General features: G+C 46.1%; 2 protein-coding genes across 3 annotated transcripts; both read right to left on the minus strand.

Moving 5' to 3' along the window:
• Nucleotides 1-1,831: 1,831 nt before the first annotated feature.
• SRP72 (signal recognition particle 72) lies at nucleotides 1,832-15,980 on the minus strand. Of its 2 annotated transcripts, none has more exons than XM_035545748.2 (19): nucleotides 15,773-15,980; nucleotides 15,014-15,134; nucleotides 13,062-13,185; nucleotides 12,126-12,269; nucleotides 11,229-11,340; nucleotides 9,426-9,457; nucleotides 8,675-8,799; nucleotides 8,526-8,583; nucleotides 8,192-8,323; nucleotides 7,664-7,792; nucleotides 7,084-7,156; nucleotides 6,442-6,506; nucleotides 5,919-6,014; nucleotides 5,350-5,453; nucleotides 4,676-4,753; nucleotides 3,898-4,035; nucleotides 3,611-3,648; nucleotides 3,120-3,279; nucleotides 1,832-2,085 (listed from the first exon to the last, which is right to left on the minus strand). In XM_035545748.2, exons 1-19 carry the CDS (start codon nucleotides 15,891-15,893, stop codon nucleotides 1,911-1,913), a joined length of 2,025 nt encoding a protein of 674 aa, XP_035401641.1. In that variant the 5' UTR covers nucleotides 15,894-15,980; the 3' UTR covers nucleotides 1,832-1,910. The 2 variants fall into 2 exon arrangements, with proteins under 2 accessions (XP_035401641.1, XP_050566286.1); XM_050710329.1 differs by having other exon boundaries at nucleotides 5,350-5,449; nucleotides 5,915-6,014; nucleotides 15,773-15,946.
• Nucleotides 15,981-17,477: 1,497 nt separating this feature from the next.
• On the minus strand, nucleotides 17,478-21,134 carry LEPROTL1 (leptin receptor overlapping transcript like 1). Its single transcript, XM_035545734.2, has 4 exons — nucleotides 21,023-21,134; nucleotides 20,715-20,790; nucleotides 19,872-20,058; nucleotides 17,478-18,807 (listed from the first exon to the last, which is right to left on the minus strand). Exons 1-4 carry the CDS (start codon nucleotides 21,036-21,038, stop codon nucleotides 18,691-18,693), a joined length of 396 nt encoding a protein of 131 aa, XP_035401627.1. The 5' UTR covers nucleotides 21,039-21,134; the 3' UTR covers nucleotides 17,478-18,690.
• Between the last annotated feature and the right edge of the window lie 19 nt (nucleotides 21,135-21,153).

A 21,153-nucleotide genomic window follows, 5' to 3' on the forward strand; every position in this document is an offset into this window, starting at 1 on the left:
GCGCAGCCGGCTGGGGCCGGCGGGGAGACGGCTCCCCCTACAGACACACACGCGCGTCCTCGGCTCGCCCCTGCGCGCATGCTTGCGCCCTCGGAGCGGTAGCGGCACGGGTTTTAAATCCCAATACAGAAGGCTGTACCGGTTGGGCTCGCAGCTGACGGCTCGCTCCCGGGTGCTGTTTCTAGCCCCTGCAAGTCCACGCACGGAAAAAGGGTTTTGCAAGCATCCGACTAAAGCACAAGTTTCAAGAGGAGTGTGAGGGGCTAGCAGTAGGGTGCTAGGAGAGCAGCTGCACTTCTTTCGTCTCACCGACGGCCTCCATTGGAAGCGGGCAATGCTTCTTCAATGCAACCATCGCAACCAGACGCTTTGCTTTAGCTAGTTCTCCCCTTGCCGTGCCCAGTAGTAGGGCAGCAGAAAAGGGGACACCAGGTCAGTCGCCACAGGCTTTGCCATGTTTTATCTTAAGTCTTGCTCTTCCCCCTCAGATTATCTTCTGTATAATCTAGTCCGTATGTTGTTTTTCAAGACCATCTGCGCCTGTGCTGTTTGGTGGTCAATGACTAACTAGGATAAAACACTGAGGACAGTGCTTGCAGAGCCACTGTCAGATAACTCTGCTAAATGCTTTGACTAGCACATGCTGGAGTAGCATAAATCCAATGTTTCAAGACGCTGTTGGTTATTCCACACCTCTGGAAGTTAAGCAACGTGGACAGATTTCTTTTTACAGGCTGCATTTGAATTTTATGGTAACAGCCAGTTCCCTCCATACTTACCATCTGAATCGACAGATGCCATAGCCAGGCCAGAGTTTCCTTCCCCATTTGACTGCTCTTTGCTTAGCCGTTGATAAAAAATGACTGCTCTTAACTGTTCAGTTCCTTCATGCAGAGTTGTCCAGGAGAACTGCCTGGCATACATACAGCACACAACCCAAAGCAAAGTTAAATATTTTGAAAATCATTTTTTTTTTCCTCTCCTTATCCTAACAACTCCAGGAAACTCTCTGCTACAGTATGAAGCCCTGTCCCATGCCACCAGCACCATTTCACCCAGGCTGCAGGGCACTCTGTGGCAAGGATGACTGGGGAGGGGGTGCAACAGCAGAGAAGTTAGATTTGCAGTCTTGAAAGGGGAAACATGAAAATCAACCTGCAGAGAGGGCTGTTAGAGCTTGATGAAGAAAAGAGGACTTTCCTAACCCTCGCTGGGGGATGTAGCTAAACATTTAAGCCCAACAACCCAGCTTCTAACTTGCAGTTGGTGAAAGCGTTGGAGAGAAGAGATGCAAGGCATCACTACTCCAACTTTCAAGGGAGCTTGCTACTCTCAAAAACAGGCCTTCGCAAATCCGGTATGCTGTCCCAGCAAGTAATTGCTGCTAACAACTAAAACAGGAGTTGGAGCAGGAGCTGGGAAGCATGCACCTCCTGGGGCTGCACATATGGAACAGATCTCATTCCAGAAATAAGCTACAAGCTCTGTGTGTATTTACAGTTCAGAATGCAGTTCCCCAGAGGCACAAGAGAGAACCAAATAAGACCATCGTCCTTTTCACCCACCCTTGTTCCCTTGTGACAGTACCACAGCTGCTCCCGCATGTAGCGCCCCAGGCCTCCTGCTTGAGAGCAGGAGGCATAGCAGCCCCCCAAACATACTCAGTGGGGCTCCTTATTCTGATTTATGCTCCATACTAACACGGTTTTGGAGGAAGATGAGCCACAGTGGGAACTGATGTAAGGAAGACAACTTGGTGAGCAGACATATCATGGTGTCTATACCAGCCCATCTCCTCCCAGAGCACAGAGAGATTTGGATGCCACGAGTCTTTCACCACCACTGGCTTTTGACCTTTATTATGCAACCAGCATCACCTACTGAGGGAGGGAGGTTACACATCCTGCTTTTTACCATCCGCTTTTACCCCCTTTCTTCTTCTTCTGCTGTTGTTTCTTCTTGGTGGCTGGGGCACCAGCAGGTTTCTGGTGCCTGGGAGGGATGACGTTACTTGCAGCCGATACAGCTGCAGCACTGCCGGGCCGAGGGGAGGTAGGTGGGCTGCTGGCAGTCCTGCTGGCATCCCTACAGGGAGGACAAGAGAAAAATACACCACATGGGTTCACAAACACCTGCAAGATATGGCAGTGTAGCAACAGCTGGGCAGGAAGCTGAGAGCAAAAGATAGAGTAGCTTAGCTATCATATAAAATAGCATTACACCACCACCATGGATGTGAGAGCACTCAAGCAAGGAGATCTTGCTCATCTTAAATGAGCTTCAGTGTACACAGAAGGGTTGATGGATGATGGGAACTTGTCTCGAAGGACAGGCAGTCACCTTCTAACTGATGCTCATCAGACAGCAGAAATCCCAACAACAAAAGCAAGGCTTTCAACTTCTGAATAGACAGTTGACACTCATGCAAATGCAAGAAAACCCTTTTAGGGCCCCCAGACATGCAGTTGCAGACCAACATCCTTTTTTCTCCTTAATGACAAAGGCACCTTTGTGCCAGCTCTCTTTGCAAACACCGCTCAAACTAACAGTACCACAAAAGGCTTTTCATGCTTCCATTTTGAGAGAGCTGTATAAAGAAGAGCTGTATCATCCACAACTATCAGTTCCCTATGTTGCTAGTATTTTAAACGTACTTCCTTCTCCCAGATGCTAGTAAGTCACCAGCTTGCTGTGAGGACTCATACGTAAAGGAAAACTCTGATTCCAGCTCAAATCAAGATCAGGTTAGAGGAATGTACAGTATTTTCCCAAATAATGGCTAATGGTTCTCCAGTAACCAAAAGACAAAAGCAAATAGGTTGAGAGGGGGCATGCAAAATTCATCTAGTCTTCAAAGCTAAGAAAAGCACATTAAAAGACTTCTGGGATTTTATTTGCACCTTGGCACCTTCAAGCACGCCTATCATATCATTTTGGTTCTCAGTTAATTATAGGGAACTTCTGGAAGAGCACCGGGTAGAAGGTTCAAGTGACAAAGTGCAGCTTCAGTTGTGCTACCCAGGGCTGGTGAGGTGACAGAGCCACAGGAAAGCACAAAGCCACACTTCCGAGCCACCCAGGAGTCATTCCCCACACCAAACCCAGCACTGGGTACTTACAGTTCAGAGGAACCAGCTGTGGTTGAACCCTGAGTTCCTTTGCCAACCTGATCCTTCTTCTTCCCCTTCTTCCGTCCACGATAGTAGGAACGTTCTCGCATTGGAAGCCACCGCTCAGGGTCAGGAGTTACCTTGGGGTCGTAGTTCTTGGGCAGCTTTCCTGCAGAATAGCCAGTGCCAGGAAGTGAGATGGGGGTCAACACGCTAGAGAGGCATCAACAAAGGACACACAGGGGTTGTCTGCAGAGAGGAAGTACACAGACCCCAGCAACCCACAACACATTACATTGCAAATGTCCTGTCAGGGAGCTGCTCTCGCTTCTGTGGAGAGATGCCCCGCACAGGATGAGCGATCAGTCACGAACACCTCAGTTCACTAGTCCCAGCAAAGGGCTCCAGCTCCCAGGGAGCTCAGGGTTAGCTACCAGAAGAAACAATCTGGCCAGCTCTCTGGATCTGTGCCTTATCAACATCTAGGAAGTAAAACTTACCTTTCTTCTTCTTCTTCTTTTTCTTCACCTCCCCTTGTCTGAAAAGCAAGCAGGGAAACAGCCACTGTGACACAGCAGAGAAATCAACCAAAAGCTAGTTCTGGAAGAAGCTAAACCATCCCCATCTCTCTAAAAACTTGGTCTGCTGCTATCCAAAGCTCCCTGCAGTTACACAACAGGCTCCCCTTCCACCAGCACATCTGCTACACCAATACCCCTGCCACATCAGGTGTGGCTCTCGTGCCATCCCAAAGAATGACTGTGCCAGAGCCAAAGCAGCACGCTACCCTTGCTCTTTCTGCTGGTTGTCTCCAGTGAGTTTCCCAGCTTTCTTCCGAACATAAGTCGCTCCATGGGAGTTCTCCAGGGCATCAACATCTACCTTCAGTGACATGGTGTCCGAGGAAGGCAAATGTTTGCTGAGACTGCAAAGGAAGAGTTCAGGGATGCAAACCGGAACAGGTAACGTGCAACTGGCAAGCAGCAACCAGAGATAAACACCCATCTTTGTTCAGGTACCAAAGGAAAACGTCAGCTCGAATAAATTCAGCCTGATGGCAATATACCAGGCAGACCTACAGGGCCAGCCCCAGCTCCCTGCCCAAGCTGGAGTGAGCTGCTTAATTGCCCTCTGCCTCATTTTTCCCTTCTTTGAGGTGGGGGACAGAAGCAACAACTTACTCTGAAAGCTGTTCTAGATGGCAAAAGCTGTATGGGAACCTGATTTTTGGGTCAGGGAGAGTTTAGCCGTATTCTGCTGGGCACAGTCCTGCATTACTACCACAGGTCCAAGACTGCAACAGAAAAGATGGAGGAGCTCCTATTTTTGGTTCCTCACTGTCTTAAATTACTACATCTCAGAGAGGAGGCCAAAGACAAAACGGTCTTGGAATTTCACAGTAATCACACCAGTTAGAAAATAAAGCAGCTCCAGAAAACTTGGCCTGGATACCCAACTGGAGATGTTCCTTGCCTTTCTTCAGGTGAGAACGAGTCCAAATTCCCCACACAACTGAAATCCAAGGAAGCAATGCCCAAATAAATGCCTTGGCACCAAAAGGATACACTTTAGCTTTTTCAGGGTCCACAAGGGAGTAGGCAGAGATGAGCTGTGCCAGAGTGTGCACATCTTTCGGGTTTTGCCTTTGGAGAAGAAAAAACAGAAGGATCAAGTCATACACTCATCCCAAAGCCTGGTATCACCACCTGTTGCATGCTACCAGAGCACGGCTGCTATCTGTGGGGACAGGTATGCCAGTCTGTGGTCTCCTACAGAGACCATCACCAAACATCACTGATGCAGAGAGAGGAGCAGATATCATCACACTATCACAAAGCAGGCAATGAAAGACAAAACCCCCTGAAGGCCCAGTTGCGAAGGCAAATTAACAGAACTCCCTCATATCCCACCAAGTGAATTAAAAAAAAAATGAAAACTTAAGACAGCCATGGTTTATGCAGCACTAGAAAAAAACCACGTGTCCCAGTCACCAAAGTAACCTTCACTGCACATAAGAGTTCTCCAGGACAAGTCAATCAGGTTTTCAAGTGAACGTCAGCTACAGACCAAACGAATGATCCCCTACCTTCACAAACATGGCTTTGCATTGGAACCTCTGCACAAAAGCAGCTCTACAAGAGGGCTGCTGGTGAACCAGCATTGTCAAAAACAACCTGGCACCAGGCAGCTTGCAGAGGTCTGTGGGCAGACCTCCCTGTTCAGCAACCACACAACTCACTTCCAGAGCTCCTCCAAGTCGCTGATTGCTTCCTTCTTCCTGCCATGCTTCAATTTGAAGTTAGCAGCTTCCCTTATCAGTGACAAATGAACAGGAGACTCTGGCTGAAAGACAGAGCAGCTGTAATTAGGTCTTTAATTTCACAACATGGAGCCCAGCTCTAGCTGGCTTTAACGCCCCAGAGACCTGGCCAGGGAGAACTGAGTTAGCACTGTCATACAGAAAGCAGACCATCTTTGCACTCTAGAACGTGAGGCAAGACTGTATGGGATGAGGCAGCTTGCTCATTGATCCACAGTGCTTTCTAATCAGAGAGGAGGCCTGACTGTTATATTTGGGCACCCATAGCTCCCACTCTCCTAATCTGACAGGAAAAGTAAGGATCTGCTTCTCCTTCTTTGCAACACATCTAAAATAATACAGCAGTGATAAAACAAATGCTTACAAAACAGGAGCTCGTAGCTCTCCAAAACCCCAGCTGGATGAACTGCTGAGGCTGTGCATCAGTGGGAAAAGCTGAGCTTGGACTACCTAGAAAAGACTGCGTTACCTCCTCGGCACTGACTTGCCTGGAATTGCTGATACCACTGGATAGCCTGTGTGAAGACCTCGATGGCACTGTCAATGTCTTCTTCATGACTATACATCGTCACCAGCGCAGACACCTGCAAACGTTCAAGAGCAGCTTATAACAGATCCTCACACAAGCTTTCTGTAGACAGAGAGTCAGCATTTAATTCACAAGATTTCCTCAAGACAGAGTCAATGTGAGCTTTTTGATCTGTCCCTAAAAAGCAGCTATGGTGACAGGCAGGATACCCAGGCAAGACATTCCTACCTGAGTCCCTCCCAAAGAAATGTCACCGACAATCCTTCTCCTACAGTACAAGCTTAGGACTGCATTCACAGAAAGAAATTTCTTGTCTTGGCACTTCCTTTGCTTGCCACTGGACACAGTTTCACTAGAAACTTTTTTTCTCCCCCCCAGTCTCTACCCCAATAGCCATAAAAAAAAAAATCAGTGCTGAAGAAATGAGATACAGACACCCTAAACACAACTAGAGGTGACCCAGAGCAAGGAGTTTTACTTACCATACCAGGTTTGTGCTGCAGTTCCTCTATGCTCCTCAGAATCATACAGGCTTTGGTGACACTGCCTGTAAGAGAGGGAAGGACATGCCCTTAGTGCCACACTGACACTTCATCCTGGCTGCTGGACAGGGCAAGGGACTAGCCTGTGAACTTCCACTGGTTCCTGCCAAAGGTAAACAATGGGGACAAAGCGATCCCCTTCTTAAAACTATCTCCCTCATTTCCAGGAACGAAGGACACACCTTCACACAGGGGACCCCCTTCCTGCCCTTGCCACATCCTACGGGGGATCAGGGGCAACCTTTTGCAAACAAGTTCTGACTTTACGCAGGAATGTTACCATCAAGAAGCCCCAACCCTGCTCCCAAGACACCCCTTGCCCCAAAACAGCTTCAGCCCTGTCATTCACAAAGATTGTGGGTAGCTCTGCGAGGGATCTGTGGAGCTTTAACATGCAGGCACTAAGCTATAAGGTCCATCCTGCCATAGCTCTCTCTATAGAATACCTGACTGAAAGCATCTCTGCTCTGCACCTACCACAAGAGTGACTGCAACAGAAATTGCCCTAAAGCCCATTTCCCCCCAAGCCTTAAACCATTATTACGTATTGACAGTTTCGCAAGAAGGGAAGACACTGGATACCTTGAGCAATTTTTAGCTGGGCCATCGTCAGTTTGATCTCAGCTGCGTTGGCAGGGTGCTGCTCTGCAAAGTCCTGGGAATCAGAGGACAGAACAACTCAGCATGTGCACGGGCACCAGGCTGCTGCTCTGGTGAACTGGACCTCATGCTCAGTCCCAGGAAGCTGGCAAGAGCCAAGGAAAGCTTTCCAGTAAGTGCAGGCTTCAGCATGCAGCAGACGAGGACCCCAAACTGTGCCAGTGGCCCAGTGTCCTGTCAAGATTTCAATCCCAGGCCGCTCATTCCTTCCAAAAGGAGGCTGTTGTAAACTGCTTGTGAGTAGAGCCACAGAGCCCACTGCTTACCCTAGAAGAAGTTTTCTAACAAATATCAGAGGTGCAAGGGAACTATCTCCCTTTAAAAGCAGCATGGCTCATTTGGGTGTAAATGCTTTCCAGAGGCATTAAACTAAACCATAATAAGCACAGTCAGATATCCCTGGGTATTTAAACAAGACAAAACAAAGGGTAAGAGCGCGCAAGAGAACACACAGAACAAGTTTAAAGGGAGCAAGGCCAAAGGAGTACTTCTCTTAACTTACCTGCAGAAGCCCTATGGCCTTTGCATGCTGCTTCTCACGACACAGCTGGGCAGCCTGGATGAGCACAGGGAGCAGATGCTCAGGGCTCTGTGACTGCAGGCTTGCTGACAGCTTGCGACACTGATCCGCCTGAGGAGGGGGAAGAGAATATACTTTGCTCAACCTCTGCAAGCACCTAATTTAGGACTAACCTACCAGTTATATCTTAGATCAGCTGCTAGCAATGGCTTCCCTGAAATAGGTACAGAGAGCCAAGAACAAAACCTCTTAGTAGCAGTTCAGATGCATCTAAGAACCCCACAAACCCATTCCATCTCATCCTAGTCATCTCCACGTTGTACTCCCTACAGCAACACTCAAGTCACCACACAACAGGCTCTTCTATTTTTTTTTAGGGATTTTTCCCCACCTATGTGCCTAAGCCAAGTGGTTGTATCTTCTACTGGCTGCACATCCATTTATGCCTAGTCAAACTCCTGTGGATGGTGCTAAGTCTGTAGTCAACTACTTCAGATCAGTTTCTCCTACCTGGTTAGTGTACATTGCCAGCAAAGCTTTGTTGAATTCAATCGCCTGGAGCTGTTTCTTGGAGAGTTTATGCTCAACACCTTCCGCATTGGTCAGCTTGACCTTTTTCTTTGAGTCAAAAACGTTTTGGTCCTGGGGAAAAAAAAAAAAAAAAAAAAAATCACACAGCATGATTTCAATACATTCCTTCAACAAGAGAAGTTCTCTGTGTCTGTGATTTAACTACTGTTTAGGGAAAACGTCTTCCCTGATTATCCCCCTCTCTTCACAGAAACAGACAACTTGAGTAGCCACAAGGAAGGGCCACGCTGAAAGGAGCAAGGTAATTCTATACCTTGTTAATTGTGATGATGTTATTTGCAATGACAGCAAGTAGTCCTACATCTGTTGGCCTGCAGATAAAAAAGGAGAAAACACATTGCTATTAAACAGTGGTCTCTCTACAGATGGAAGAATGAATACTAGTTTTAGAAAAGCTCCTACTTCAGCTTGATTATTTGATTGTAGAGCTGTAGGGCATCCTCTGTACGACCCTGCAGTTGCATGATATACGCCATCTGACCGTGAATAATGGCCAGTTCAGCCTCAATGTCTTCCTCAGTCACGTCCTGAAGGAAAATCGAGGGGGGGAAAAAAAGCTGCAATCTGAAGTCTCTTTCCCTTGTTTCAGCGTTCTGCAGGCAAATGTTTATGAGCTGTCTTGAGTAGCATTAGCAACAAAGAACCCCAGCCACTACACGTGAAGCCACAGCACAAATACAAGCACATCTGGGCTGAACCAAGAGAAAAGAAAGCTCCACCTGCTACTCTAAGTCTGAAGATACCCTTAGTTTATGCACTGAATTTACCCCTCTGCTTGAACCAACCAGTGACTGCAAGTCACCTAAGCTTCCCATCACCCAGTCAGCGTGCTCACCCATAGCACGGATAGGTCACGGGGAGGTTCCAGACAACCTGTAACCATCCCGCCTGGACCAGCACATGCAACCGTGCAAGAAGCACAGCAGCAACTTGTGGTGTTACACTTCTGCAACAGCCACGATTGCTGCTGCTCCAGCCTCACCAGCTGGTACCAGCAGCGGTGGCATGTCTTGCTGGGTAATACCACGTTAGCAGCTTTGCCTGTCATATGGCTATATTTTTTTTTTTTTATTATTTTTTAACATTTTATGACCACACCCTCATTCATGCTGGTGAGAAGTAAACACTTTCCAGAACAACATCAACAACTTACAGTGTCTTCTGAGAGTGACTGGCGACACAGCTCTAGAAGCAAAAACAAATGGAAGAACAGAATTTAGAGCGCTTAGGGGAAAAAACAGCCTAGAAGCATGTGGGAGTACATACTGTTTTCATGTATCCCTTGCAGATGCTGATCCTGAAACTTCTGCATCACTAGAAAAGCTTTCAGTACAAGTATCACTCACTTCTTAACTTTCTCATGTATCTCACCAAAACACAGAATCATACAGCTTGGGTTGGAAGGGACCTTAAAGACCATCCAGTTCCAACACCCCACCCCCCCGCCATGGGCGGGGATGCCACCCACCAGATCAGGTTGCCCAGGGCCTCGTCCAACTTGGCCCTGAACACCTCCAGGGATGGGGCATCCACAACCTCTCTGGGCAGCCTGTGCCAGTGCCTCACCACCCTCTGAGTGAAGAATTTCCTCCGAACATCTAATCTAAGTCTCCCCTCTTTTAAGTACTGAGAAGCTGCAATGAGGTCTCCCCATAGCCTTCTCTCTTTCAGGCTGAACATCCCCAGCTCTCTCGGCCCTTCTTCCTGGGGGAGGTGCTTCAGCCCTCTAATCAACTTTGTGGCCCTCCTCTGGACCTTCTCTAACAGCCCCACGTCCTTCTTGTGTTGGGGGCTCCAGACCTGGACTCTGTACTCCAAGTGGGGCCTCACAAGGTCAAAGAAAAGGTGGACAATCCCCTCCCTCCACCTGCTGGCCACTCCCCTGCTGATGCAGCCCAGGATGCAGCTGGCCTTCTAGCCTACAAGCGCGCGCTGCTGGCTCACGTCAAGCTTTTCATCCACCAGAACCCCCAAGTCCTTCTCTGCAGGGCTGCTCTCAGTGAGTTCTTCTCCCAGCCTGTGCTCATGTCTGGGATTGCCCCGGCCCATGTGCAGCACCCTGCACTTGGACTTACTGAACCTCTTGCGGTTCACGTGGGCCCACTTCTCCAGCCTGTCCAGGTCCCTCTGGATGGCATCCCTTCCTTCTGGTGTATCAGCTGCACCGCTCAGCTTGGTGTCATCTGCAAACTTGCTGAGGGTGCACTCAATCCCATCCTCTATGTCACTGATGAAGATATTAAACAGTACTGGTCCCAGGGCAGACCCCTGAGGGACAGCACTCGTCACCAGCCTCCACCTGGACAAGAGCCACTGACCACCACTCTCTGGGTTAGGCCTTCAAGCCAGTTCCTTATCCACTGAACGGTCCAGCCTTCAAACCAATCACTTGTCTTCCTCTCCAGAGGACTATCATAAACAGCACATGGATTCACTAACCCCTCAAAATTACACATGCTCAAAACAGTTTTAAGGGGGAGCTGCTATTCTATCGTCAAAATCAGGATAGAACTGACATTCATGTGCAAGAGCAAACAGATTGGAAAGACATTTTTTTCCTCAGTGTTATATATATACACACAGATACAAACTCACACACATGCATACAGACTAATAAAACCAGGAGTCAGAATAGATTAAACATTTTCAAGAAGAAATCACATTCACGTGTGCTTCCCACTTCAAAAAAAAACTGCTGAAAGGGATTCCACCCCAATCAGGGGGCTGGAAAAGAGCCAGGAGATGCTACACGCAGCGTGGCTCTGGAAAAGAGCCGCAGAGGAACGCTTCTGCAAAAACACCACTTCTGCCCAGAACCATCTGGACACCTACAAAAAATTCTGCTCTTGGTCAGTTTTTAAATTGACAGTCCAAACCTCTTTCTGTTTAAGTGTGTCGAGAGAGCAAGTAACTACTTCTATCACACGCAGCTTCTCACACCTCACCGTGATTTTACCTTCTGCTTTCCGTAGTTTCTTCATGGCTTCGTTCAGCTTTCCTTGCCCGATCAACGCGCATGCGCTGTTATAACACAGCTCGTAAGTAGTTTCTCGAAGGCCCAGATCCTCCTAGCATGGCAAACAAACATATCACAGCATAAACAGTAACTATCTATACAGATTCGACAGGCTGCAGACACAAGCTATAGTCTTCACGTACATTCCTTGCAAAATAAGTTTTCTACAGAAACCTATACTTTAGAGGCAACTTTCAAAGGGTATACAACTGGCAAATTTTAAGTCACAGTGCAAAGGATCTTCCTTCATACTGCACAGTGAAGTCAGACACAATCAACGAGGCAGCAACTGAACTCCAGCCTGAACCTGGGGACTGCTTATGCTGCTGGAAGAGGATGAGTAAGAACCACTACCCTAGAAAACTAGGAAGAGGATCCGCAGCACTGAACAGAAAATTGAGCGTGCCATGCACATCTCCAAAACAAAGACTTCTGAAAAACAAGAACATCACTATCTGCACTACTCATTAACAAAAATATTCCCAATCATGACAGGGTGGTCTAGGCAGTTAGCTTTACCCTGGACAAGAGCATAATGAGACAGAGGAAAATGTTAGTCGTCACAGGTGCTCTGCCTAATGCAGGCTCAGGGAAATGCACCCACTCTACCGTGTCATCTACTAACAAGGTTCTTAGAAATCAAAGATGAAGCCTAACTTGTTAGCCCGATGAACAATAACTGCATTTATTCCTCTAGAGGAGGAAACACTAGATGATCTTGAATATACACAGAAGTCATTAAGAGACAGAAATGCGTTTCCATCCTTTAGAGATCTAAGACTCCAGATCCTTTATTCCCTGGCTGCCACTCTTACACGCATACAAGCACGCACTTACTGGCATCACTCTCTCCCACGTGCTTTGTGCTGCCACAACAGCAGAGAGGTTGGTTTTTCTCTCTTCCTCATACTCATCCTGGGAGTTGCGTATGAGATCCCGGTATGCAACCAGACAGTCATCGTAACGCTCCAACCTGTACAGCTGAGAACAGGAGGGGGTTAGCCTTCAGAACAGCATTTCCCTGCCTTTTTTTATGCCAATAACTGCAGCCTCCTTTCTCCCTCCTCATGGATCGGCAGCAGCACAGCATCATATATTTTAGGCTGAGCATTACTAACATTTGCATCTACCTGTATGGGCAAATTCTATTTGCTAGGACTCAAGCAATAAGAGCAGATATACATAAAGGCTGCAGAGTTGTAACTCCTGAAGGAGCTTCTTTAGAAGCAGCATTTTATAAGCTTTTGTTCTCAGACAGCCTTTTTCCAGATTAGTCAATCTCTCTACAAGAAAAGTTAAATGAACAGCCTTTCATGCAACTGAGAGAAGACAGCCAAAAACTGTCTTCACAAAACTGTTCTGATCAGCCTGGGAGAAACAGCTCTTCTGCTTCACCTCTAACGCCTGAGACATCAGGTCCCACAAACCATTCCTGGACAACTATCTGATGGCGAAGATTAAGAGGGCTTAACCACAAAAAAAAAATTGATCAGTCGACCTCCACCCTTCATCCCCTCAGCTTCTAAAACCGTATCAGGCCAGACCCAGGAAGGGAGAGGGAGTCACGAATGTAGTGCTTTGGCTCAGTGGCAGTCAGAAAATTAGTCTGTCTTCTACAGACAGCTGAGGCTTCGTGCAAACTGGAGCAGCTGGAAACTGTACCCCTCCATACCTTTAAGACAGAGAAGATAATTCTGTCTCCATAGTTGCCCCACATTAGAGAGCCAAGGCATCCATACGAAACTGCCACCAGGAAGAAAAGCTTGTACTTACCACTTGTCCATAGAGCTCCTTCAGTTTGTCCGTCTGCTGACTGGCACTCTGAATGGTCTTGAGAGCATTTTCAATACGATTCAACCTGTATTCACAGTAGGCCTTCTCGAAGGCAATAACATCACTGCAATGACAAGACAAAGGCTGATAGCAGACACGGAGTCTTCATTCAACAGCATTCACCCACCTGAACACGCTTGCAGCCCTAATTGGGCACTGTTCCCAAATAGCCAAGCACCAGAGGTGAGCGCATGATCCCAGATTACTGAATAATTCATCTGTCAAGTGCTGTAACTATCTTTAACCTACTTCGTATCCACCAGAGAAGAAATACCAAGACTTCATCTTAAAGATGAGCCTCCTTTTTTTCTGGTGTCTCCTGACACGTCATTTCAAATCAGATGTTTACACAGTCAGCAATTCCCCAGACCTCCTACTGGTGATGTGAATCAAGTTTAAAGGCAAAACAACAGCAAGCTTCATTATGCGACTCCTTCCCTAGGAGAAGGCATATCACTACAGCAGAAGATTGTCACTGCAAACTGTCAGAGACACATAATCAACTCCCACAGAGAGAGAAAGGAAGTGGTATAAAGCACAGCTCCTCCTAGCTGTTAGATATTAAGCTAACAGTAACCTATTTTGAAATATCAGCACAGTGCAATTGCAGCAAAAGTGTTTGCTGATGTCAGCATAAAATCGGCTTCAAAGCCAAGCTCACAGCAGCAGGGAAACATTATCAAGCAAGCAGAGCCTTGAATGCTCTGCTCCAGCTATCCCCTGAGCTACCACTTAAGCCAAAAGAAAATTAATCAGCAATTCCATCAGTTCATCACTAGTGCCACAAATGCAGTGACTGACATTTGTGACCAGCCATTTCTCTCCCTATTTAAAATAATTTCAGCCCAGCTGAGTATTAGGGGAGTCTGAAAAAAAAACACAAAAAAACCACAAATGGCATTAAGAATTAAAACAAATGAGTGGAACAATGAGTGAAAAAACGAGTAAAGGACAAGACAACTTCAGGACAGAACAAGAACCACCACCTTCCCCGCTATGCAGGACAGAGAGACACACTGTACTGCCAAGCTGAAGAGAAAACTTGAAGCCAGTTACATTCAGAGAAATTTCTCCTGTCCCCATCACGTACTAAAAAACAAGCTACAAACTTAAATTAAACCCCTTTCATCCCAGGAAAGAAGGAGTTTGTGAGTAAGGTAATAATATTTATTATCTTATATAAACAAGGAAGAGCTTCATTGCTCTGATACTAAAAGGCACTTCTCTGGGAAGTTCCTTAACAATAGCATCTGAAATACTGTGTTGCTGCCAGGCAGTTCTTGGGTAGCAATTTTTATCTTAGTCATTGCACTAAGAGCATCTTTATTAGGAAGAGAATTAAATCTACTTAGTGACTTAAAAGGGAATACAGAAGTTTGACTTGTTCTAAAACGCAAGTTGTCTTCAAGGTCCTGATTTTTGAGAACGTGCACAAAGCATTTGCACCACCTCAAAAGCTGAATGCTATCAGCCTGGCAAAGAAAAGGACCCTGCGGAACAGTATGATGAGAAAGCCATGCAAAGCTAACAGCTTGCTCCCACTGGCAAGGGCTTCTCCTGCCTCTCTTCACTCCCATGAAATACGTCTTCTTCCCTTGTCCCAGCTATGGAGCTCACCCATGTCAACAAGGATAATTTGTCTCTTTTCTAGTTTTCAGCTACCTCCACGACCAATCTCTTCAACAGAAAAAGCAAGCCATTAGGCTGTCTCAAACCGATCAAGACCATCTCTCACACCCATAAGAAATCAGCGTCTCACTGAGAACCCCAATTCCAATGGCTCTGAGCACCTCCTGCTCTTGATTTTGCTGTCAATCACTCCTTCCAGCTGAAGCAACTTCTCAGGGACTTAGAGTTTCATGTTTTGTAGGCCACAGCAAGACACAACTCACCTGGACAATACTTTACTGTGGGTGTTGATTACGCTGAGGGCTTCCTTAAAACTCCCATTCTGGATAAGACACACCACTTTACAATGAAGTGCAGTCACATCGTCTTTGCTAATCTGCAGTACTGGAAAATAAAACAGTTTAAACATGATGATTTCACTCGTTATCAGACACATTAGTGCTTTATAAGAGACATACATTGTTAAAGTTGGAAAAAAAATCTTTAAAGAAAACGGTCACATCATTTTAAAAGGGTCCTGGCAGGGCTTGCCTTTGTTCAGGCCATGAACGAAACCCTGATAATGTAAAAGAATCTGGTATAAACACTGAACTTACTGGAAATGACCGCTCTGCTAATATGCCTGGAACAGAGCTGCACCGAAGGAGCTGCGTGCACCTGAACAAACCTTTCATTGGCACTTCACTTCCAGACAGAAAACACGGTGCCAAAACCTGTCTCAGTGCCACATAAAGCACACGCAGGAAGAGAAGCGCCTGATGTAGAAGAACAGCACGACTCTAGACAAGCACACGTTTTACATGCTAACACTTCCTGCCAGAAAAAAAGACACAGAGAAAGACCGAGGAGAAATTCTGACGATTTTATTACGTGACCCCAAATCTCAGACCTACCAGGGCAGGACACGGGACCCTCAGCCCCCCCACCCGGCTCCTCACCCCCTCCTAGCCCAACAAAACTCCCTGGGGAGCCCCACCGGGCACCGGCCGTGCGCCTGAGGGCGCCATGGCGGCGGCACTCACTTTTATTAACGGACTTGAGGGCGCGGGCGAAGTCGCCGTTCTGCCCGCAGCGGTTCACCTCGCTCCACAGCGCTGCCGCCGCCGCCGCCGCCGCGGTGGCCGCCTTGGCCGCCGCCGCCATCTTGTCAGCGGGAGCCCTCCGCCCTGCCCTCGGAAGAGGAAGGGCCGTGAGGCCGCCCCGCCACGTCCCGGGGGCGGCACCGGGGCCCCGCCGCGCTCCGCCCCGCAGCCGCGGGCAGGGCCGGGCCTCGGACGCCTCGCTGAGGGAGCGGGGGGCGGTCGGTCCCGGTGGGGGGGGGGGGGGGGGGCGGGTTACGGCTTACGGTTCCCGTCCCTTCCTCCGTCTGCCAACGGCTTCCAGGTGCCAGGAGCGCGGGGGCTGGCTCCAAATTTCATAAAGAATGTGTTTGAACAAAAATATACATAAATACCAGCCCTGTCTTGGTATAATAGCCACACACGCCAACCAGACCCTTAGAAAATGGTATTGCCCATAATCTGAGGTAAATGAAGCAAGCACACTGAAGGACTGATTTGAATAACCTTGTGACATCTCTTCCCAATAGGAACAACAATTATATTAAATAAACAAAATAATACTTTAAACAAAGTACTCTTTTATTAGAGTATTTTTGATTAAACGTACAGAACTGGGATTGCTATTTAAAATTTTTATTGTTCAAAATTCTCTTCTATAGGATGGCAATGTTGTCTCAATGCCTATTACACGGAAAGTTCATACCTCCCAAGTGTCTAGCTCAAACCAGAGCCACGCTGCGCGTGCTTGGTGTGCAAGGTAAAGAATGTAACACTGTAATACAATTAACATACAAAATGTATAGCCGATGCATACACGCACAATTCAGTGTCCTGGTGTTTCAGAGTAGCATCAAATTGAGAAGTAGGCTAGCAGCACAGGCGTTGGGGAGCAAGGGATGGGGACCAACTACCACAGTTCCGGACCACAAAAAAAAAAAAAAAAAGAGCTGGTAACAGATTCAGATTTGTACGAGTCTTCATTGTTCTTCCTTCACAAGGGTAAAGAGTGCAAATATAACCATTGGTTTAGAAAATCTTCTGAAGAATCCATCATTTTGGGGCTAGGGGTGCAGACATCTCACTGAAAACCATCATGAAATGAGTAGCTCTACAGCTCTTAGGCATCTGTGAATGATCGCAGTTTGGTGAAGCACTTACTTAGAACTGAAATGCTACCTTCTGGCTTCTGCACTATGGTCTTGACAACCATTTGTTCCTCTACCAGTGTGGATAACGTTGAGTTCTTATTTTACACACAGGAGGACATTAATGAAGCAGCACTTGTAGGTAACTACACCTCCACTGCCCCTACCTGCTGGTATAAGTTCCATAAGCACATCACGTAAGTAGCTACTATTACTGTCTGACTTCAAATATTCAAGCTTTGTGTTTCATTTACATCTGTGCACAAACATTACAGCTAAGGCCTGATATTGTGCCTTTTCATACCACTCCACTGTTAAGTAAGATCTTAGCAATCACCACCTTTTAATTATGCACAGTACATTTTTTAAATTAAACACCTCTTTTAAAGAAGTGAATAAAAATGTAGTTTAGAGGTTTATCACTGTATGTGGTACAGCCAAACCTGCTTAACTGGCCCTCATCAGCTATCTCACAATGGAATGTCTAATGACAGATTTCTTTAAATGAAAAATACAGACAATTGAGAGGTATGCAGAAATGACTGAAATATTTGAAGCTACATGTGTAAACTTACAGAACACAAGTCTACAGTTACAGACAACACATTAAATCTTATTAACCCATAGTGCATAAGAACTTAAAAACAGTCAGTGAAATCAGTTCAGCCAGTGACTTCCAAAAAAGTCATAGCTCAACTGCATTGTGCAAAGGAAAAAAAAGGGTGGAGGGAATCATTCTTAGGCAAGATCATTCTTAGGCAAGTTTAACATAGTTTTAATCTACATTTGAAAAGCTTTATTCTATTTACGTATAAAATAAATTAAAAAGGGGAATGAGGAAAAAGTTTCGTACATGCTTCAAATTAACTCAGACCAGTAGTTCCGTAAGTGAACATTTTACCCTCTTTGTGGTAAAAAGTTGACATAAAAGCTCAAAACCATACAATACTTATAAATACAGTTCAAAAAAAGATTTTAAAAACGGAATTTAAACGTCGTTTTTCCCTTCCCCTACAACGCAATTTGGTTTTGTATGTCATAGCATCAACACGTTTACAGAGAATTTGAATGTCACATCCACACAAAAATTGATAAAGAAGCAGGTAAAGTGCTAACAGTGCTTAAATTCAGGATTTTTCCCAAATAACTCTACCTGCTTCTCAGCCTTTTCCTTAACTGAAGGCTATCAACATTCATCACCCAGTTTTAGGTATGGGCAGAAGAAAAATCTGCTATTGGTACTCCCCCACCCTTGCCTCTGGTAAAATATAACTACAATCTTTATAACTGGTAATTGACAATGGTGGTGTAAAATTGCTTATGTCAGTTCAGCTTGTATATAATCACCATTTTAAAAAAGTTATTTTGAAGCACTGTATTAATGCTAAACAACAAAAAGACTTGAAATTTTCTTTGAAACCTTGTTTTTAACATTCTTGTTCCAGCTTTAAAGCTTTACATACACACTGAGCAGAACAAGAATGAAAATTTTAAACAAACAGAGCACCTAAAAATATACCAAAGGTAAAAATGAAATCAACCATCTCTTCACTTCATAAAAACCTAGAAACCCATCAGGAAAACAGTAGTACACTCAGAATGAACAAGGAGAAAAAAAGGAGTATCTAGAATACTCGAGAGGCTTGCTACACTACTTCTCTTATTGCCCATTCTCTCATTTGTATGCATGGCCACTGAACGACAAGATGTCTGTGATAGTTCTTTATCTTCCTTTCACCACTGCTGCCAGCTGAAGTCGTCATTGCTGCCAAAGACCAAGAAAAATCCTAGGATCGTAGCAAAGATGACTGTATTCCCCGTAAGAACAAGTGCACACGCACCCCAGTAAATCTGCAAACAAGGGGAATTTAGTTAGATACATCCTGAACTGAACAAGACGAAAAGTAATCTCTCAATGTCATGTTATAGACAAAGTTCAGCAACAGATACACGATAAAAGAAGACAGTATCTCATTATTTGTTATGCTGGGAAGGCTGGTTAGGCTTACCCAAAAAGGCTTTGCCTAATAATAGTCAGCCATGCAGTACTGAAGTTTTTCTAGTCTAAGTTCTAAGTGCTGGCTAGCAGGCACGGATGTTTTACTTAACATCCAATAATAGTACAGTAAGGCTACGCAACAGCATCAAACATACGTGCAGTCCAGCTACACTTGCCAGCCATAGTTTTTAAACAGACAGCCAAGGATGGAGGCCTTTAAAATGTCAGCAGATAACCAAGTTACAACAACAACAAAAAACAGAGGTGAATGTTTTCCAAGGAGACTAAGTGCATTAGTCAAAGGCCGTGAGGCATTCAAACTGACCATCTCAAACGTTCTTCCCTAAAGAGATGTTATGAAAGTACACCCTTTTTTTTTTTTTGATTTGGTATTCTTTGAAATTGAAATTCACGCAAACAAGGTCATCTTTTACAGGATGTTAGTGGGAAGTCCTACACCAGGAAGGATACAATGATTACTCAGAAGATTAAAAAAAAAACCAACAAGATCACATGTCCTTCACAGCGAGTGCAAAAATTCAGTGTTTATTCATACTTCTTTAACCCAACTATTCTACAAATTACCTTCAAGGTATGCTGTAAACTTGTACATTTGATTACTTGCCTGTTAAGTTTTCATGCTATATTCTATCTCATTTTTTCTGTATCACACATAGGATCCTAGGATGTTAGGGTTTATTCCATGACCATGTAAAGCAATTGGAAAACATGACTTTTTGTCATGCTTCCATCGTTGTTTTTTTTTCCCCTGAAAGAATTCCCGTTCTGCTTCCACTGCAAGCATTTTAAGTATGTATTCATAAAAGTCACTTAGTACACAAGAGCTCTACCTTCAGTTTAAACAACAACAAGTTTTCTAGCAAAGAGTATTTTCAGAGATTGAAATAGTACTGACCAGTTCTGCTCTGGCAAACACTATAGGTAGCCCAAATGCTGAGACAACAATGCCTGTTGTAAGAAATATGGCTAGCTCCTTGCAGGCGTTACTTGTAGCATCTGTGTCATCTACTAATCTTCTTGCTATGCAGTACGGTATAGGAGAAAGGATGTAAAAAAACAGAACAAACAGTGGCCAGTACTGGCTGAAAAAGAAAGGAGAAGAAAAGTTAATTTACTTCCTGCTCTTCCTGAAAATCAATATAAGGTACTTTCTGCATCTAATATGGACATTTGGAAAAGACAAGGCAAAAGCCCAGGCAAAGCAAACCCTTTACTTTGGAACAAGATGACATTAATCCAACACACCACGTTTGTGAGCTGCTTCAGCAGAGACCTCATTACGAGGATGTTTGTAAAGCAAGGCTTCGCTAAGCAAGCCTAAATCCAGCAGAAAATGATCTTAACTCTTAAACTTAACCTGTCAGCTTTACTCAAGAATTGCAGAGCTATCTTTGTGTAGTCCTCACCTCGTTTTGTCTGTGAGCTTTCAGTGCATACAGCATCAGAGTATTGCTCTCAGCTGATATTCAGGAGCCATGGAGCACCAAAACCTTTGATGCGTTTTTTGTTTAATGTCAGTGCAATCAACATTACAAAAATTACGCCGTCGTACTTGGCCATGCTTTCCTATGTTGCGCGTGGCTTAATTAGACAAGATTCCTCAGACACATTAAGGGAAAATTTGTTACGTTATCTGAAGGATGACTTTGCCGAGAGCCTCCCTGGTGGATACGACCCAGCCTGGGGAGGTATCGGCACGGGAACCCCGAGGTTAAACACAACCCAAGCGTTACGTTACTTGTACTGGGGGAGGGCGCATCCCAGCATCAGGAACATCAGTCCGACCGCTCCCCCAAAGGACAGGCTGATCAGCGCTGTAAAGAAACAAACCGAAAACAGGTAAACGGCTGGATAAACGACACAAAACACCGCCCGTAGCCTTCAAACGGGCACAACCGGACCTCCGGAGCCCGTCAGGGGCGGGGGGGGCGGCAGCGGCGGCAGCGGCGGGGCCAGGCCCCCCCCCCCCCGCCCGCCCGCCCCTCACGCGGGGTTCCCGCGCCGCGGTTGCCATGGCAACGCTCCCCCCTCCCCCCCCGCGCGCACCTTTGATGCCGGCCATGGCCCGCGGAGCGCACCGGCGGAGCCCCAGCAGCCGCTTCCGGGAGAGGCAGCGCGCATGCGCAGAGCGCGCCCCGCCCTTTCCCGGAAGTGAAGGCGCCGCGCGTTGCTAGGGC

This window comes from Cygnus atratus, chromosome 4, assembly GCF_013377495.2.
Source record: "Cygnus atratus isolate AKBS03 ecotype Queensland, Australia chromosome 4, CAtr_DNAZoo_HiC_assembly, whole genome shotgun sequence".
In the NCBI taxonomy this organism is placed as follows: domain Eukaryota; kingdom Metazoa; phylum Chordata; class Aves; order Anseriformes; family Anatidae; genus Cygnus; species Cygnus atratus.

What these genes read in the sequence shown, in the direction of transcription:
- SRP72 (XM_035545748.2), bottom strand. Translation starts at nt 15,893, where the DNA reads ATGGCGGCGGCGGCCAAGGCGGCCACCGCGGCGGCGGCGGCGGCGGCA. An exon ending in AGTCACTCTCAGAAGACACT is followed by an intron (nt 8,800 to 9,425) that starts GTAAGTTGTTGA and finishes ATTTTCCTTCAG; the next exon opens with GACGTGACTGAGGAAGACAT. An exon ending in GACTTGGAGGAGCTCTGGAA is followed by an intron (nt 4,754 to 5,349) that starts GTGAGTTGTGTG and finishes TCTTCTCCAAAG; the next exon opens with GCAAAACCCGAAAGATGTGC.
- LEPROTL1 (XM_035545734.2), bottom strand. An exon ending in TGCGCCCTCCCCCAGTACAA is followed by an intron (nt 20,059 to 20,714) that starts GTAACGTAACGC and finishes TTTCTTTTTCAG; the next exon opens with CCAGTACTGGCCACTGTTTG. An exon ending in TGTTTGCCAGAGCAGAACTG is followed by an intron (nt 18,808 to 19,871) that starts GTCAGTACTATT and finishes CCTTGTTTGCAG; the next exon opens with ATTTACTGGGGTGCGTGTGC.